Raw genomic sequence first — 19,342 nt, 5'->3', positions numbered from 1 at the left:
AGTATCCCAGAATGCATTTCACCTCAGCAACAGGCAGCAACGACAGAGGGAAATAAACACAACTTTATGTCGACGTTTTTAAATACTACTTTATTTAAGTAACGTAATGTAATTGTATGACCTGGAGTTAGTTGTTGAAGTAACTTTTGTTGTTAAAGCAAATGTTTGTAAACATTCAGCCTTCGTAACAATCCGTGGATGGAGATGACGGTCCGTTAACTACATGCATGTAGTTAACGGACCGTCAGACCCTCCAGCACCGTGCGGTCAGCTCATCTCAGCCCGCAGAGAGCAGCCTGTTTTCGGCGAGTCTTCTCGGAAATGCTCCGCCGGTTTTCACGTCTCCGTAGCGGTTATACATGAGATTTAACTGTACTATAACGAGTCTTCATAAGTTTTAATGTGGTGTCAGAGACTGATGTTGTTCACCGGTAACGTGTTTGAGGACAGAGTTTAGATTCATAACTTCATGTTTGAATGTAACTTTAACGTATTGTCTGTATCCGCAGAGGGCAGCTGGTTTATTGTCCATCATTGTGCAATAAAACTAACGATGTTTTATTAAAGGACATGAGGAGACCGTCATCGAGACTCTACATCGGAAGCAGAACTTCAGCTTTAAAGAAACTCTGAAGCTCTGAATTATAATAATAATGAATAAAAAAATACCACATATGAATTATTGTAGTTCTCTGTAAGATCTTTGATGTGTGGTCAGCAGCTTGCTGTACGAGGACACTACGCTGATTATCAGCCTCTTGTTTGAGTAACAAGACAAACGGTAGGTGTGTTTGCATTCAAATATTTTAGTATAATAGTTTATTTTTTGTTAATAACCTCCTCCTCCTAAAATGATAAAGCTAATTATTTTATGACTGATTATACTGTATATATGGTGGTCAATATTATATATACCATTTCTAATTTTAAATGAAAATGAGACAAAAGCTTGTTAATAGTAAAATATTTAAGTCAAAAACTAATAGTAAAATATTTAAGTCAAAAACTAAATAAAAACGTATTAGCAAGACCAGCTGACGGGTTGACGTCATCAAGTCAGCTGCTGTTCCAATTGCGGAAATGACCGTTCTCCCGAACCTGCGAGTTAGGACTCCCGAGTCTATTCTCGCGGGAAGGAGTTAAACTTCAAAATATTGTTTGGGGTTGTTGTTTCATCTCTTCACATTACTCTGGACACATATTTTCTTATTTGGAGTCTTCACAGAGCCAGTACCTCAGAGGTCACCATGTCTGACAAGTAGCAGCCGTCAGAATGCGTGACCATGAGGCTAATTGCGAGCAAGGTTACCTTCCCTAAGCACTGCGGTCACAGTTCCTGATGGGTCACAGATTTCGGTGTAACACCAGTACCGTTACGTCTGTTTGAGGACAGAGTTTAGATTCATAAATTAATGTTTTAATTGAACTTTGTCTTCTCTGTATCCAGAGAGTGCAGGTTGTTATTGTCTATCATTAAAACTATATGAGATCGTCATCGAGACTCTAAACCGACAGCGGATAGGAATTATTGTATTTTTCTCTGTAAAATATGTAATGTCTGGTCAGCTGCTTGTGTATGCTTGAAGATGTTTCTATTTATTTAATTGTTTGAAAATGTAAATCTAACTGTAGCACAATTCTATGATCCCTGCATCATAGATATTAAACACTATGTTAAGCACTAATGAGGTCACCTATCTTACAGAATGTAGCCTCATTGATCACTGTATCATATGTAGGAGCCATATTAATTTGGTATTATTTCATTTATTTTGCTCTGTGCCACTAGGGGGCTGTATGTGCTTTGTGGCTCAGCCGACCTCGGATCAACACAGGTAGGCTATTTAACTTGTAGGAATCCCAGACACAGGTGTTGCTAATTTGGGAAGCAAACAGTTTTCGACTGTGCCAGTGTGCGTGTGTGCCTTTGTGGTGAGCAATGCGGTTTGTTATTTTGGGTACATGTATTATGAGTTAAAGTTTTGCCGCTGTATGATATGTGGTTGTAAAATAAACATGCAAGATAATTAACAATCACAGAACTCTGCGTTTTGCTGTGTTCGAGCGCACCGGGCGCACGTCTAAACCTATCCACCGTATTAGCAACCAGTACTAGACCTTGTTTAGGACTTCGTCAGTACATCATATATCAAATACTATGACCTTAATCACTAATGATGTCACCTATTTTAAGATATGTAGCCTCATTGATCTCTATATTATATACATAAAATACCATAAGATTAAACACCAATAATGTAGAGACACGGAAGAGGTTCTGGTACAATTTTATTTTTTATAATTATCTGCCTCTCGATGTTAGAGTACCAAGAAGACAAATGGTGGAATGTAGCCCTTTCAAGTAAAATATTAACTGTTTAATTGTTACTGTATTCAACCTCTTACTTTAATGAAACCATTATAAAGCTAATCTAGTGTAATGAAAAAAAATGTTTGACTATAACTCGATTATATATATATATATATATATATACACAGTATATATAAACTAGTGCTCCATGAAAAACGAAATAAAAGCTTGATAAAAGTAAAATACTTTTATAACTACATATTGATCTATTGAAAACATGACTCTTATGTTTCCTCATCCAAGGTGTCATGGCTGCTATACACAGCTGAAATGGTCTACAGATGCAGGATGATGGAGAGGCAGTAACAGGGTTGGACTCAGTCTGAAATGATGAACCAGACTATTGTCCAGGTGGCAGTGGCAGTCCAACTGAACAGGATCAATCTGACTCAGAAGATTCCTCTTCTGTGTCCTCTGAAGAAAGTTTCCAAATCATGTCCAACAGAATGAGTCGGAAGGGCTCTTACTGGAGTGAGTTACCTTCCACCCAGGGCAGAAATCAGAGCCACAATACCTTCACAAGTCGGTCAGGGCTTAAGTACCACTGTCTCACCAAAATGCATGGGAGCTCTTTATCACTTATGATATAATACTTGAAAACAAAATTCAAGACCAAAACTGAAACTTTCAGGTTCAATTTTCTTTTTCAAATGATCAAACCTCATTTGGCTCCATAAGTCAGCTCTCCAGCAGGAAGCAGCTGCATCTCATAAAATATTTCTTTACTGCAATCGTGTACTTGTGGTGCCATCTGCAGAATACAAAGGGGGGCAACACTTCCTCCAGTTGGTATACTATAGTGGACTGGGAAGCTGCAGAGGCAAATAAGAGCTGTGACAGAATCCAGATGCTGGAATGGTGACATTGATACATAAGCATGCTGATTGGTTGGAAGAACAGACATCAGGGGCGTGCTACAGAAAGCAGCCAGACGAACATCTTAGTGGTAGGCCGGATTCAACCTCCTCAGTACAGTGCTTTATTTGTCATGTCCCTCGCTGTCTCTGGGGAACCCGCAAACACTTTTACCATGGGCCTTTTGACAGTAAAGTCTGATATTTTGAAGGGAAAAAGCTCAGGTGTAATGGATAACAAAGGCTCAGTTCTACTACAATGTTAAAAATAACCAACAGCATCACCTATTAGATGTTTTATTTTCTTCCGAGTTCCCTCAATTAACCCCAGCATGAAACACACAAAACAAAAATTTACTACAACATGGATAAAATGGGCGTGGAGATACCAAAAATGAATTATTAATAAATAACTTTAGTCAAGTCTCAGAATTGAGGAAAACAGCAAAGAACAACATGCTGCAGCATGTGCAGTTCAAACATCACTAATAAGGCAATCATCTGTGGGCTTCACATAATAAATTCATACTTAGATATTATGAGAATAACAGTAATGTTACAGGAACCTCTCATATTGGACAATATAACAAACTCGTCTGATTTCTTTACGGTTTGTGTGAATATTTTGCAGGGCAAAATTAAATCAACTGTGCCATCCTAATCTGTAACAGATTACAATTCATATGCAGTTCTGTTGTGAATGTACTGTTGAATATAAACTTACCTCTGTTGAAATGCCACCAAGTTTCTCTTCATTTTATTAAAACTAATTAAAAGCCCTAAATGTTTTAATTTTACTTTAGGATTACTACATAAGTCTAAATATGATATATCATTAATCTCTTTCTGTGATAAAGCAACAATCACATCTATGTTTACTGATTTGAAAGAGTAGTATATGGTGGAAGAATTGTATGCAAGTTGATGTCTCTCTGGTTGATCAAAGGACCTTTGAACGTTTCAATAATAAAATGAAAACACCATGCAGTCAAATCAACATGCCGTTATGTTTCAATGTATAGACAGCATGCCGCAAGCCCAACTTTACATTTCAACAATAGGTAGATTAGATCATTTTCTGGAGTCTGAGTAGGCTCACAGCAACGGCCCTCTATGTTTAAAAAGTGAAGTATTGGTATGCATTAATAAAATAGGAAAGTAAGTTGAATTCGTTCCACATGTATTCCTCCCAACAAGAGGGGTTCCGCAAAGAATGGAGCGGTGTGAAAACAAGATGAGCCTATAAAAAGCTCAAAGCTCACGTCCTGTCAGGATTAGTCATGATGCAATAATCCCTTTTTTTATTGCATACATTTGTTCTTCAAATACAGTGTCCCGGTGAGTTGTTAAACTGCATTGAATGGATCAAAGCCATGACGGTTATCGGTTACATCTTTTTGTGTCGAGTTGCTCACCATGAGGAATGTAATGTTAAGGCAAACAATCAGTGGCATCGACCACCGGCACATTTCATGTACACTTTTGACAAAGAAAATACAGTACCAGAAACGACACACTTGCTCATTAAATTGAATGATGCAAACGTGTCCAAACTTTTGACTGGTACTGTATGTGATGAATGGTGATAATTAGTGGACAGGGAAGGAGATAAGGACACAATTTAGAACATTCAGCACTAGGCCGTGGCCAGATTCTACCAATCCTCATCATCAAGTCATTATCTGTCTCAACTGTATTCTTTTGACAATGCAGGGAGTAGACAAAAAACATTATGTGCATACAAAAAACATTTGCCACAAATTTGTTATAAAAGCACAAAGTGTGGTGGGAATATGATGCACTGTCAGCAGATGTCAGATAGTCTGGCTTGTATGCTACAAATCATGTCATGTGTCATTATTATGATACCAAACATATTATAAAGGAGTCACTCCGAATAAATATGTTGGGAAACATGAGAAGTACAAATGCTTCCATACAGGGAATGAGAGCTCATTGAGATCGGTTTAATATTTACTTAACAATATTGTGGTACGTGGTTTTGTTTCTCCCTGGAGATGGTAGGCGGGACAGCGGCCTAGTACATAGAGCCTTAAGTGTTTGCTGTTGGTGAGCTTTCTCGGACGAGGTTATAATGCAATTAACGTTTTTGGGCGATCACATAGACAGCTTTTTGGAAGGAAAGCCTTTCAGGTAATAAATATCAATATTGATCTCTCACATCTCTTTACGGCGAAGAAGTCCCAGAGAGATTTTAGTCCGGCCTGTTGCGTCGCCTGAGGCCGGACGCCTGCTGCTTTGCTCCAACCTCCTGAATGTTTGTCTCATACATTTCCTCTAGTGAAGGCATGAGCTCAGATTCCACCAATATTTCTTCCTCTTTTTCCTCTTCATTGTCCTCTCCTGCCCTCACCTCTACCTGTGCTTCCCCCTCTGACTCTTCCGGTATGAGGTCACTCATCTCTTCACCCTCTGTTGTGGCGTCGTCCATCTCCGAGCGCTTCTGTTCGACTTGTTCGGCCCTCGGAGCGCGTTGCTCGTCTGAAAGGTAGGCTTCTGCAGCCGAGGCGTTGCTGGCTCCTAGCGACTCGATGAGTTCTTCCAGGTTGCGCTCGCAGGATGCCTCTGAAACACAAGCCGGGTAAAAAAAGACGATATAGTGCAGACTCAAAGAACAGCTGGACACAAACCAGTAAAAGGGATGGTTTGGTTCAGAAGCGTGCAGTACATTGATACAGCAATGTACTGCTGTGGATGTATTCGAGACAATATCAGTTTACGTGTATGCTATAATTAAAATACAGTCACTTTCCTGTTCTTCAGGGTTTGTATCCTTGTTGAAATGCACTTAATGAAATTGTATCGAAAGTGTCTGTTAACATCCACAGAACTACGTCATTTGAAAAAAACATTTAGATTTAGTTGATTTTCTTTTGTATCTATTTTGCATAAATGTCTTCTGAAAGCATCATTGGCCGTCCATACTGTATAAAATTTGAATGCTATATCAGCCTTAAATAAAGTAAAAGTACAGAGAAAGGACTGAGAAACTGCCTGTATTAAATGCAAGTAATGAACGCCCTGTGGATTCAGTCATCAGACACAACGCTGATACTGTTCTGATCTCTGTGAAATTGACACAGCCACAAAACAACAGTAAAAAAACATTCAAAACATATTCAAGCAATGAGTGTCAATGCAGCTGCTCAACTGAAATTTGAATTGAATTCCTAAGCATAGTCATGATAGTTACTAGATATATCATAGATCATATCATAGATCATAGCATGAACAGTAATTCTTGGGTAAATGAATAGTTGCTTTGCCCACCATTCACAGGGGGGCAGTCCATTCCTCGCTTCTTCATCAGGTACCGGATTGTCTGGAGTTGAGACATGATCTCGTTCTTTTGCTCCTGGGCCACCGACTTCACACTAAATCAAGAAATAAGGAGAAAACATGTTCATCTTAGAGGAGCGCCTTTGCGTATGTGGTCAAACGCTTCCCTTTGAGTTAAGTGGAAGACAAACTGGATTACAAGTGGAGAGGGTTGGGGACGTTCATCCTTAGACACTGAAGTCCAAAGCCAAAGTCCTGCATCTCTGAAAACAAATCATAGCGCAGCATCAACCAACTTTGGTCAAGGTCCGACACCCAGGAGAGGTTGAAGGCCTCTAAGCTACGCTAGCCACTGAATGTACGGACATGATGTTCTTGCTTTGTGGGTTGGTGAGAGCAGGCTTCAGCCAGCAGTCTGCACAAATAACGGATTCCATCTCCAGAAAATCTGTACCTCTCATGCAGGTACTCGTCGGGAACAGCTAAAGGGTCTGATCTGTCCCAGAACACCCTCTGACGTCTAAAAGCACGTCTTAATATCAGCGCTTGTGAATTAGGGTGAATGGGACTTTATAAATCGCCCTCATCACCTTTACAATTGTTCACTCCCCACTGTGCAGTTTCGCCCACCAGAGGACCCCCCCAGCCGCCTAACCCCGCCCCGTCGGCCAGTCCTCATGTAACGACTAATAACCCCCCCCCGGTATTTCAACATGATTATAATCCGTCGGACCTTCTTACGGTCTACAAAATATTGTCTGACATGAAAATGGTCTGTGAGGTAAAAGTTTCGGACCACCGATCTAAACATCTGCAATAGAAGAGTTTAAAACCAAACTGGTGACAGCAATATTGACAAGTGATGCATGTTAATAAAACTAAATCAGAACGCATTCAGAAAACAACGGAATAACTGTTAAACCCGTTTGTTACGGGTCAAAGCGGGAGCTGATTTTACACATGAGACTGCAGGATTAAGCTTAGCCTGGCTCTTAGCCTGGTCTGGAGCAGGCTAGCTTCAAAGAATAAATCGCCATGGTTACTTGGCCGGATTTAATTCAACCTGCTTTCGTGCAACCAAGTCAGAGCTAAATTCCTCCAAGATAACCTGGATATCCCGACTTAATCCCTTATCTGGGTTTCATGCAAGTCTTCTGGTGATGTTTCGCTAGCTAGTTAGCTACATGCTAATTCCATATATTCACACATGAAGTCATCGTGTTAAAATTAACATCGTTACCCAGCTGCGACGTACACAGGACTGCGGTGAGGACACACAACCAGGATATAGATAAAAACACGCAAATTTTATCAAAAATAATTAATTGTTGGAATAAATGTTAAATATTTAACTGCAAACGAATAATGCGTGTTTGATACCCTTTTTGCATTGAATCCTTTTGCATTAAAAAAAAATCACCAGCCACCACTGAGAAGGTAGTATTTCTGATTCCTACCAGTTCTGCATGCAGACGTAAAGAGGACAACAAAGTGAGGATCATGTTTCTAAACCACAATGGTACATCAGCCATGGTGGTGAACAAAGCGCATGCAAACTAACACGATTATCACTCACCAGTTGGTCAGCGGGTCCAGCTGTGTGAGGATGGAATTGAGCATCCTCTCCGTCTGTGCAAGCCTTTGTTCCAACTCGTTCAACTGGTTCTCTGCATGCAACACACACACACACGAAAGAGGAAACCCCAGATCTGAATCATTGACGGTAACCAAATGTTTAACATAAAAACAAAACAACGATATGCAAACAGACATCATAACGCTTACGATTACACACCTGCTTCTACTGACTTTTTGGCTCCCTTGGTAAATTTCTCCTTCTGTGCCTTGTCGTCTGCAGACTTCATCTGGGAGGTAGAGGGTGGGGGGCATCATATATACATTTTGCCCTTTTAAAGTTGTAGCTTACCTTAATGTGTGCGTCTTTACTCTACCTTCAAGAACTTGTAGGCTGCAAACACTCCCACTCCGACAGCGTAGAGGGGCATCAGCGTGAACACGTAGCCCTTGCTGCTGTTGGGCTTGTACTTGTCACCCTTCAGGTCTTGGTCCATCAGCTTCTTCATCTGCTGCATGTTCTCGGCGGTCTGAGACGAACCGGGGGCGTTCGGTTTGACCGGCTGACCCCTCACCGCGCTTGCTGCTACAGAAATGTATATAGCGTCTCATAAAACAGCAGTAACAGTTAAACCAGGAAATGAGGCTTGCTTTGGAAAATGTCTTTCCTAAAGAATAACAACAAATAACATAAAGTGAGTCTTACTGTTTTACAGCAATTACAGCAGCACATCTCTCTAGCATAGTGTCAATATATTTTCTGAAAACTTGACCACTCGATCTTCCTAATCTTCCTTTGTCCATTTCTTGTGTTCTTTTGCAAATTTCAGGCGTTTCACTCCATTTTGACTCAAGGAATGGTTTCTTTGCTGCTATTCTGCCAACAAGACCTTCTCCCAGTTTCCATCGCACAGTTCTTGAAGACACTGTTACACCATCAGTCATTGTGGTGTTGATCTCCTCACGCAGAATTTTGAGATGCTTCACTTGTCTGTCTGAAAGTTTATTTTTTCTAGCTACCCTTTCGGTTCTGGTGTGAATTGGTGGCATCACGGCAGTCTAAAGTGTACTTTACAGTGCTTGGACTGCATCTCAAGTCCTTGGCTATGCAGCGGTAACACCAACCAGCAAGCAAAAAAGGCCTTTATTTGAGCCTGTTGCTCCTCCTTATGATGGCTGTAGAACAGGGATGGGCAACTGGCGGCCCGCGGGCCGCACGCGGCCCTCGTCATCACTCAGTGCGGCCCTTGAATAGATCAATAATAATTTTTAATTTTAATAATTAAAAAAAAATAAAAAAATAAAAAGTAATTACATTTTTGACCGATAGAGGGCGCACCGTTCCCAGACAATAGCGGGCACGGCCGCTTTGCAACAACAGAGAAGAAGAACGTCAACAGTCATGGCCACTAGCAGTGGCATAAAGAGAAAACTTGACCGAGAAAATCGCATTTTTCAGACAAAATGGGAAGAAGAGTACCTCTTCACCGAATTCAAAGGAAAACCAATGTGTCTAGTTTGCTTGGAGACCTTATCAGCTATTTGCAATAAGTTAAAAAAAATCTTTTTTGTTGTTTGTGATGAATGAGTTCAAATGCCTTTTGCACTTATTTTTTAAGCATGTTTTGTCTTATGAAGGACATGTTACATTGCATTTATTTTATAAGCAGAAACTATTTGCAATCAGTTTTTTAAGCAAACTTTGTTCTTTGATATGAAGGAGTTCAAGTTCCTTTTTGCACTTTTTTAAGCAAACTATTTGTCTTGCTAAATTAAAATGCATTTATGCAGAAAATAGTTGTATGTTGGTGCAGTAAACACACAGGTATAAATTCATATTAAAAAGAATCTAATTGAGAATCATTTGTAGTGTTTTTCATATCCAATTATTTCAAGTGCGCGGTCATGTGGCCCTCCAATGGTCCTCCTGAAAAAAATGTGGCCCTCCTCATCATGGAAGTTGCCCATCTCTGCTGTAGAATAATGGCCAAGTCAACAAAAACAACTGAAATCTCCTAAATATACCAAGTGTTAGTTTTGGCCACCACTGTTTAATTATATATATATATATATATATATAGCAATATTCTGAATGTGACATAACTACAAAATCGTACCTATTATAAATATCCAACATAATATATTACAATATAAATATAAAATCTATTAGAACATGTATATGTAGACGCATATATATAAACCTAGTTTGTAGGAGAAACACCTGATAAGTGAGTTGAGGAAAGACAAACTCAAAAGCTCCACAAAACTTCACACAATGAATCATTTTGGATAAAATGTGCCTGTTTTCATTTATGTCCAAGGGTCCATTTCAAGTAGGAGATATTGAACCTATAATGTATTTTATTAAGGTGCATTCTGTGGAACTTCTCTTTAATGGCTCTCACTGGTTTGTGTCCAGGGAACAAAAAGGTTTAAAAGACGTTTCAAAGCAAGGCACACTTTTGTCACGGCTCTGCATATGTTGTAAAGGAAACTGCAGTTTGAAAAAAAACACGTAATGCGACACAAAGAATGTGCTCTGATGTGAGAGCATGTCCACGATGAGGGGAGTTGTTTATATAAGGACAGGTGAGGTTATGGTCATATTTGATGACTATGAAGAAAAACAATACCGTTCAAAGTAGTTATCGGAGTTTCCACTAAACCCGCTTCTTGAAACGGACTCCTGATTGTGTGCCCTCGCTGCAGTCCTGTGTGAGTCGCAGCTGGGTAGCGATGTTAACTTTAACTACAACTTTTATTCCGCTCATGGAGGCCACGCCCGATTCCGCTCTATGGACCAGCCGCCACTGTCTGCTAATAAAAAAACTAAATGTTTTTATATTTGACAAGGTAAATAGTTAAGTTACGCCAAAATGTCCAGTTTATTCACGTTAATTCTTGTATATTACAATGGAAACTTTGAATATTCTTTGAATTTTTCAACCTTAAGTATGAAGTATAGTTCATACATATATTTTTTTCCCTGAACCACCGGAATTGTGTAGTTATGTTAAGACAACCTGGTTGCCTTATGGTGTTAGTTAATATAAAAGTTCAACTATTTGAAGTTACACACAAGTGTTTTACCCATGAATATTTAGAATGCCCATAATGATAACATTTCTACATATTTGATTTAGTTAAATGAAACCAGTGCCCAAGTTGTGAAATAAATGGATTATGAAGCTGCTTCAATCACTATCTTGGATCAACAATTTGAATAAAATTAATTTAGTTAAAGGAGAGAAGAATTTCAGCATTGTTTATCAGCTTTTAAATGTAAATAGCTACAGTTGTATTTACCCTATAAATAAGTGAAACCGTAAACTTGACTGAATCTAGAAAAAAAACCCTGAGATTTTAGTTTCACATTTACTTAAATTAAAATGTAATAGTTGAGGTCATTTGGAAGCGACCTACGGTAAGAAAAGATTATGTATTATCCTTAAAGTAGGATGCAGTCCTGCTCATATCCCACACAGCTAACTTCGATGGCCCTATGTCGAAGGTAGATTTGTGTCTATTGCTAATAAAAGACACAAATCTACCTTCATAATTAGGGGGTCAGCATGTCTCGTTGGACATCCACCCTGTCCCTAAATGGGTGACACCATGATATCCGATCACCCACAGCTGGCAGAAAAAGCCCCCCATGCCCGGTATGCTATTCCTTAGCATGTGGTATGCGTATGGCTGCCTCTCTGATGCTCCCAGAGAGACTGAGAGAATACAAAGTGCACAGAGCACTAAAACATAACACATATACTTCAGGTTTGGTGAAATCGGTGCTGACAATCACCCTAAAAAATACGCCGTGTATGACTTGTCCATAACGCGTGCGTCGGACCTTTCATGGATGCAGTAGTCGCGCTGAACATCAGGACACCATCACACGTCGATGTGCGGCACAGAGCCTCGCGACTCGACCACGAGCCGTGCACTTGGTCTTCTGACGGGACCATAACATGTTGAGTATCATGTAGGTTACACTAGTGTTCCCGTGTGTTCTTTTCGACAAAGAGGAGCTTTCCTACCTTTTCTGGTGTAGCGGGGGTCCACTCTCGTTTCCTTCGCCCCGGTCCCGACGCCGAACATCCGGGGAACGGCGACGAACGTGAAAAGCACGGCCGTGAACGCCAGGGCGACTTGTTGTGATGTTGTCAAAACCATCACGCGGCGAGCTTACAGGACGACCCCAGAAAACAGCGAGGACAACAGTAAGGACGCGACGTGAGGCCGACGAAAGCAAAGAGAAAACACCCTGCTCGTCTGCTCCAAACAGCTGTGCCCCGAGTCTCTGCAATAACATTGCCAATGTTTCCGGGATGAGTATTTTCAGAATAAAAGCTCCAAGTAGACTTTTTGATCATGCAAAACTGACCGTTTTAAAAATAAGTTTATTAATTGAAATATTGTTAAATTTAAACTATGGTAGCTATCGTTGGGATTTTCAATCCCTCCGAGTTGGTCGATGAGAAGAATCCGACACGTCAATCAAGTTAAAAAGTTAACATTTATTTAGAAGAGAAAAAGATACATGAGCAATTCGTCGCAGGTGCACCTGGAGACTCTGCACACGAATCAGGAAGTGAACCATCCAAGAGTCTGCCTGCTGTCCGGCTTTGACCCTTTTTATAATCTCCTCATGTCCTTGAAAACTAGTTTGAGACGGTTTTGTCTCAGACGGCTGTTGCCCAGGATGTTTAGGTCTTCCCCTCTCTGTACCATTCTGTGCTAGGAGCACTGTGTCAGATAGTCATTTATCTTGGTCACAGCGTCATTTCCTGCATTGTCACAACATCTGCTCTATAGAAAAAAATGTATATAGCACACAAAGAGGAACATACATCTCCCAATTCCCCCTTTTGATCTCTTCTAGAGATCATCCCAGCTGCTGTAGGATGTCTGCTGGATCAACCACCTCCTCATTACCCTCCCAGGCTAACAAGGGCCTCATAGTTTTCGGAGACTGGAATCTAAAACTAATACGGAGATATGAGAAGGATAGAGCAGGAAGAGGATAGTTATAAACTGAATTCTTGGTCTTCTTTCACTTTCGGTTGTAGACGTTCGACACAGAACACCATGCGCTCGGCATCTGTCGGTCAACTGCCTGTGTGAAGTTAGAGACCTCTAATTTCTTAATTAATTGTACCATTTATTTTGTTTCATCAGTCCTACTGACTGTGGATAATAAGAGCAAATGATATTTCACATTCTTCCCAAAAGTAAAATAGATCAGATGCGTTGTTACTTTGTTGACGGTGTGTACTGTTATAAGCAAAACCTTCCCTCGGGTCAACCCAGTCTTCTTCCTTCTGTTGAGGACTTTTGCCTTTGTTAAACATCCTGCGCTTTTGTTGAAAACGTTTAATTAATTTGGAAAACATCTTCTATGATTGTCAGACAATAATTTTCTTCACATTGATTTAGTTCAATGAAGTCCATACTAATGTTTTCTCGTAATTTAACCTTTGGATTGTGTTTTTTACGATCAATGCATGCCAAAAATGTTCATCAGTACTTCCATCCCTCCTGTTGAGCATTTGTTAGCAAATATTCATATAAGGGTTTACCTTCCTCTTATCTCAGTTGTACTTTTCCCCAAAAAGCTTTTCCTTAAAGTTGATCAGGCAGTTTGTGGTTTCCTGTTTAAACGTTCACCAACTGTTGCTGTGTATTCAAACCCACGTTGTCCGTAGCCAGTTTACTTCACTTTATGCTAAAAGATTTATTACTGTCTCCATTGAAGTAATGTGCGAAGAGCAGGGAGGTAAAAAATTTCCTTTTGCAGCTGTGTACAAAGAAAGGAGGGCAGTATAGAAGCTCAGTGTTCTGAACGCTCGGAGGCGCCATTTCCACAGAGCACCGTAATATGTGATTTGACATCCTGCTTGCAAGCAATAAATTGACTTTAAAAACAAACAAAAAATAGATGATTGGTATTACAACTACTGAAGTCAATGAGAGCTTGTTGCTACTTGAATGTGTGTGTATGAGTGTGCTGCATGCAGTTAGTACAGAATTAAAACAATGAGTTGGTTTATTTACACTCTGCTGGATTTAACTGGTTTCTTTCAATGAGAGAAATTAAGTACCAAGGCTGTCGTTATCGACATCCACATGAATGTTAAAATCACCCACTATAATTACCATGTCCGTTTTAAGGACCAAACTCGTTAAGAACTGTAAAAATTCAGAATAAGGACCTGGGGCCCTCTACACTATTACAAAGAGAACCGGCTGGATTATTTTACAGGTTGGTTGCGAAAGACTGAAAGTCAGACTTTCAAATGAGTTATACTCCAGTTTAGGTTTAAGGTTTATTATAAAGCAGGAGTCATAAATAGCTGCCATTCCACCCCCTTGGTGTGTGGCTCATGGGATTACATTACATGTTATTTAGCTGACGCTTTTATCCAAAGCGACTTACATTGCATTATAACCATGCATTACATTTTGCCTGGGGAGCAATTAGGGGTTGGGTGTCTTGCTGAGGGACACTTTGACATGGCACATGGGGCAGATGGGATTCAAACCACCAACCTTGCGGCCCCCAGCGCACTGGACTACTCCATGCACCACCATCGCGGGATATGAGTATTAACATGACTTGGTGGAGTCGCTTCATTTAAGCTGAAATATTCCCCATTCGAAAGCCATGTTTCAGTAAAACAGAACATATCAACATGGTGATCAGATATTAGTTAATTTACAAAAACAGCTTTAGAGCACAGAGATCTAATATAACTGGAGTAACGCATGAACTAGATGATAGATTCCATGAGTAACACAGCTGTTCTTAACTATTACATGAAGCTCAACCCTCATTTGCAATCTTGCTGTGGCATGTTGTGAAAGAAAACGCATTCTTTCTGCCTGTCAAAAGCAGCACTTACCGCACATCCTGTTCCTCTTTTAGTGTCTGATTTCCTGTTCGTTTGATTATCGTAAAGTGCATTTCACAAACCACAGTGGCCTTGTTTTAGCCTTTGAAGCATGAAGAGCGCGCTGAGGATGTTCCTGTGGGCCTGGACTATTCTAAATTGTTCAGCCGCACTGCCAGAAATTACAGCTGGGGAGTTTATCAAGGAGTGTGTAAAGGGACATAACGAGGCGCGGTCGTCCGTCAGTCCACCTGCAAGTGACATGCTATACATGGTAGGCACAGGGGCCTTTTGGATTTCTCACGATCTTTGTCACTATATCACAAACTAATGAAAGCTTTTGGGAATACACCGTTTGTTTTCCTTACAACTCCTTTCTCTTCTTCTTTCTTCTATCTTTGTGCCTTTGTATCTGAGGTCTATTCACCTCTATTAATTTGGAGAATAAAAAATAGAAAAGAAATGGGAAAATTTAATAGCGTCATCTAAAGTCAGCTGCTCCATATATATTACTTACTACCGGCAAAAAGTCAAACATCACCTTATTTCATAGGAAATATATTCATTAAAGGGCTATCGACATGACATTTTAACCAGACCTCGGTTACAACTCAAGTAATCCATACATACTCATACTTATTCAGGAAACATACGTTTAGATATTTAGTTGTGCATAGTGAAATGGAATGAGACAGGGAAAAATGATTTGTTTGGTCTCCATTGAATGTTTATGCAGACATGGGACGAGGGCCTGGCCATCACTGCCAGGGCCTGGGCAAGGCGCTGTGTTTTTGAACACAACTCCTACCTTAAAGATCCCCGCCGCATGCACCCTACCTTCTCCTCTGTGGGAGAGAACATTTGGGCAGGATACCCACCAACATCTTTCCATGTGATGGGGGCCATTCAAAGCTGGGTGAATGAAAAACAAAACTACAGCTACATCAGCAACAACTGCACCAATGTTTGTGGCCACTACACGCAGGTGTGCTCTTACTTCTTTGGAAACAAATGTTGCTTGTGGGATTTTCACAGAGATAAAGAACAGAGATAAAAAGAGGAACATCTCTGTTATTATTGATCTGGATTTATAATTTAACCCTTTTCTCTCCCAAGGTTGTGTGGGGAAGCAGCTACAAGGTTGGCTGTGCCGTCCAGCTGTGCCCAAATGGGGTCCAAAGCACAGGCTTTGCTTCTAGAGAGGGAGTCTTTTTTGTCTGCAACTATGCTACAGCGTGAGCTAAACCCGTCCACAAGTACAAACATCAGAATTGATCCCTTTAAAAAAATGTATTTAAGAGGGACAATAACAGGCTTGAGGGCTCGAAAAATGTGAGATTAGGAAAACCACCAGCTACCTCGTCAACATTTCAATTTGTAATTATAGATGTGTCTTATGTGGGATGATGGTTCCTTGTGCAGGGGTAATGTGATCGGAAGGCATCCATATACATATGGAGCAGCAAGTTGCTCTGGATATGAGGGCACCTGTGAAAGGAATCTCTGCTGTGAGTATTTTGTCCACTTTTCGGTTTGACTGTTAGTGCCACAGATCACCGACATTTGAAGCCAACTTCTCTGGTTTTCATCCAAAATACATTTTGATATTTTACTTTTTGGGACCACTGGGAATATCGAAATGCAACTGCAACAAGAAACCAAATTTAAAAGGAAGCTGAGACAAAAACAGAGCTTCTCTGTGTCAACATTCTTAGCGAGAATAACTCAAATTAAAAGAAATTAAATTAAATTTGTGTAAACCAAAAAATATATCCACGTAAGAGAGGTGTTTATTTCAGCCGTTTATCATATTGTGTTTGCAGGTAACAAGGAACGCGATTCACAGAAAAGTAAGTGGCGGTGCATACAAGTTTAAACATGTTGCAAGTGAGTAGTGACGCATTCTACAGAGCGGTGCTCAGTAAAAATACTGAGACCAATTCATTGATATTTACAGGCTACAACTGGACTCCGGACTGGGACCCTGCCCCCACAAACCCTGTCAACTATGCGATTATTCTGGTGGCCCGACCCATTGCCCTCATCTTCACCTTCATTGCAGCGTATGCAGTTGCCCACTTTTATCCTGAGGTGTTCTGCTATGAATAGAACACCTGAAGGATGGACAATGTGTTGTACAACAAATACATATTTTATGAGTTAATTTGTCATAATCAAAAGGAATTAAAGCAAAACTATTGTCAAGCTCAAGGCCCGCGGGCCACATCCGGCCCGTGAATTAATTATATTTGGCCCGCATGATCAGATCTATTTACTATTAGAGCTGGCCCGCTTATATATCGCACGCATCACCATAATACTACAAATCCCACAATGCACTCTCAGTGTGTCGTCGCGCATTCGCGGGCCCGCGAAACGAAACGAAAACACTCGTTTCTGGTTTTTCGGTTTAGATCAAAAGCGCTAAAACGGAAGCATGCAGGGCGGGCCGGCTATGGAATGCCGTTTTATTCTAAATTGAATAAATACATGAAATATGCATTTGAAATACATCGTGAAATAAATAAATGAGGCAATAAATACATAAATATAATTTCAAATTTATCATTTCATGGTACTTTTAATTCATAATGGCACTTTTATTTATTTCAAGAGACTTTTATTTCATAACCGGTAACCGATGTTGTGTTTTCGAATTCACATAAGAAAAAACTGAACGTTAACTCAGTCATGCTGCCCCCCCATACAGCCCCTGACTGACTCTCACCTGACCCTCCATGTAATGTTCTTATGAACATAAATTTAACGCACATTTATAACAAATACACAACACGCAGCTCATGTTACCAGGAGCCACTGCGCTGTTAACAAGTCTGCCCGGATCCGCCCCTAGTTATAGTGAAAAGTCACTGACGACTTAAATTTCACAGGTTGACGCTGTGACGGTTTCATATTCATATATAGACTTCATATTATGAACAGAAATGGATGAAAATGAGCTCAGGCAGACCTGAAATATCACTGTCAGAAACATTACAGAATACAAAAAAACAACTTCTTTTGCTCCTTTTGTTTTGTGGTGGGATTATAAACCAACTTTACATTTGTGTTTTATGGAGCCAAGAGGAAGCATCAAGATGAAGGAGAACAATGTGTGTATTCACATTAAGCTACCGTAGCATGGATATATTATAGGTAAACTTGCTTGTATCCAATGCAATAGAAAAAAATTAAAAAATCCTTGCATACAAGTTAATGATTGTTGTGGTTTTTATTAACATTGATGGAATCTGTCATAAAATTTCAATCTTACTTTCAGCTAAAATTATAAAATTAGTAAAGTATTAGACATCAACTGACTTTATTGTTAGGATCAAAAATGGTTTGGTCAACTTCCACTCTGTGTCGGCATTGAGCTGAGCCAAATCCTCGATCACTTTATCCAGCCGAAACTGAAGTATGTCCTTAGGGAATTATTTAGAAAAGCATGTTAATAACTGTGATTGATTTGAAATGGTTTATAAAAAAACAATACCATATTGCCATAACGCTAACAAATTTAATCAACATTTAAATATTTCTGTATTCATAATAGCACTAAATTTGCATTGGGAAGGAAATCAGCTGCAGATAAAAAAATGTAAATCACTGATTTTTACGTTAACCTAATCGCTGCCTATATGGTTATTTCGGTGAGGGAAGTTTAAGAACTGCAAGGTTGAGAAGACGCATTGAGCAGTTAATTGAACAATGCTACTTTGTTTTAGTCAACATTGAGAAAAATAGAAAGAACACCTCTCAGAATGAACACATGGGCCCATGATCTATTTACTGTTCTCCATCAAGCCCAAGAAGGCCTCCTTATCTTTTAATACAGATTATAATTGCACTGAAAGTAGTAGTCAAATAGTTCTTGTAGTGACAGAATTCTTGTAGTGACAGGTTTTTGTGAGCCATTCAGCAGGATGTGGGAGAAGATCCTGTTCCGTACTCGCTAACAGAGATTCCAGGTCTTTGGTCTTTTGGGGTAAAGTTCCGTTTATTGGTTTTTAAACTTTATAACAACCAACTGTATTATGCATTCGGTTCCTTATCTTGCTGTGAGTCTTTGATAGCGGTAAAAACCCATGCGTCACCCATACTTCATTACCTTGCTCAATTGCACCTGTGCCCCCTTATGTAGGCTAGCTGTCACATGGACACTGCCACCCGTGGCCACCCTGAGATTGGCTCCCAACACCATGTGGTACACAAACATCAGGAATGGCTCCTATAGTTCTTATCTCACCAGCGTTTTTTCTTTAAACCAGTTTCATCTGTAAAGACTTTGAATTTAGATCATTTCTGTCACAGCTGTCCAATTAGGAAGACTGTTCAGCATCACAACTGTT

The 19,342-nt window shown here is 40.0% G+C and overlaps 2 protein-coding genes across 3 annotated transcripts; one reads left to right on the top strand and one right to left on the bottom strand.

The window, feature by feature from the left end:
- Window positions 1–3,309: 3,309 nt before the first annotated feature.
- Window positions 3,310–12,424, bottom strand: ccdc107 (coiled-coil domain containing 107). 2 transcript variants are annotated; one of them, XM_037461662.2, is made up of 6 exons: window positions 12,138–12,424; window positions 8,478–8,686; window positions 8,321–8,390; window positions 8,102–8,192; window positions 6,517–6,620; window positions 3,310–5,811 (listed from the first exon to the last, which is right to left on the bottom strand). In XM_037461662.2, exons 1-6 carry the CDS (start codon window positions 12,271–12,273, stop codon window positions 5,441–5,443), a joined length of 981 nt encoding a protein of 326 aa, XP_037317559.2. In that variant the 5' UTR covers window positions 12,274–12,424; the 3' UTR covers window positions 3,310–5,440. The 2 variants fall into 2 exon arrangements, with proteins under 2 accessions (XP_037317559.2, XP_037317560.2); XM_037461663.2 differs by having other exon boundaries at window positions 8,478–8,683.
- A 2,613-nt stretch (window positions 12,425–15,037) lies between these two features.
- glipr1a (GLI pathogenesis-related 1a) lies at window positions 15,038–18,194 on the top strand. Its single transcript, XM_037461666.2, has 6 exons — window positions 15,038–15,264; window positions 15,727–15,975; window positions 16,107–16,225; window positions 16,413–16,498; window positions 16,814–16,840; window positions 16,948–18,194. The coding sequence occupies exons 1-6, from the start codon at window positions 15,103–15,105 to the stop codon at window positions 17,097–17,099; spliced, it is 795 nt and encodes a 264-aa protein (XP_037317563.2). The 5' UTR covers window positions 15,038–15,102; the 3' UTR covers window positions 17,100–18,194.
- Window positions 18,195–19,342: the final 1,148 nt, after the last annotated feature.

This window comes from Pungitius pungitius, chromosome 2 (assembly GCF_949316345.1).
Source record: "Pungitius pungitius chromosome 2, fPunPun2.1, whole genome shotgun sequence".
NCBI lineage: Eukaryota > Metazoa > Chordata > Actinopteri > Perciformes > Gasterosteidae > Pungitius > Pungitius pungitius.
Note: the sequence above shows the minus strand (reverse complement) of the source record. Positions and strands in the feature narration are given on the sequence as shown.

Bases quoted from the DNA above. Each gene is read 5' to 3' on its own strand.
- ccdc107 (XM_037461662.2), bottom strand. From the start codon at position 12,273: ATGGTTTTGACAACATCACAACAAGTCGCCCTGGCGTTCACGGCCGTG. The intron at 8,687-12,137 runs GTAGGAAAGCTC...ACATTTCTGTAG, and splicing joins CCCCCGCTACACCAGAAAAG to CAGCAAGCGCGGTGAGGGGT. The intron at 6,621-8,101 runs GTGAGTGATAAT...TTCTTGATTTAG, and splicing joins CTGGACCCGCTGACCAACTG to TGTGAAGTCGGTGGCCCAGG.
- glipr1a (XM_037461666.2), top strand. From the start codon at position 15,103: ATGAAGAGCGCGCTGAGGATGTTCCTGTGGGCCTGGACTATTCTAAAT. The intron at 15,265-15,726 runs GTAGGCACAGGG...ATGTTTATGCAG, and splicing joins CAAGTGACATGCTATACATG to ACATGGGACGAGGGCCTGGC. The intron at 16,841-16,947 runs GTAAGTGGCGGT...TGATATTTACAG, and splicing joins GGAACGCGATTCACAGAAAA to GCTACAACTGGACTCCGGAC.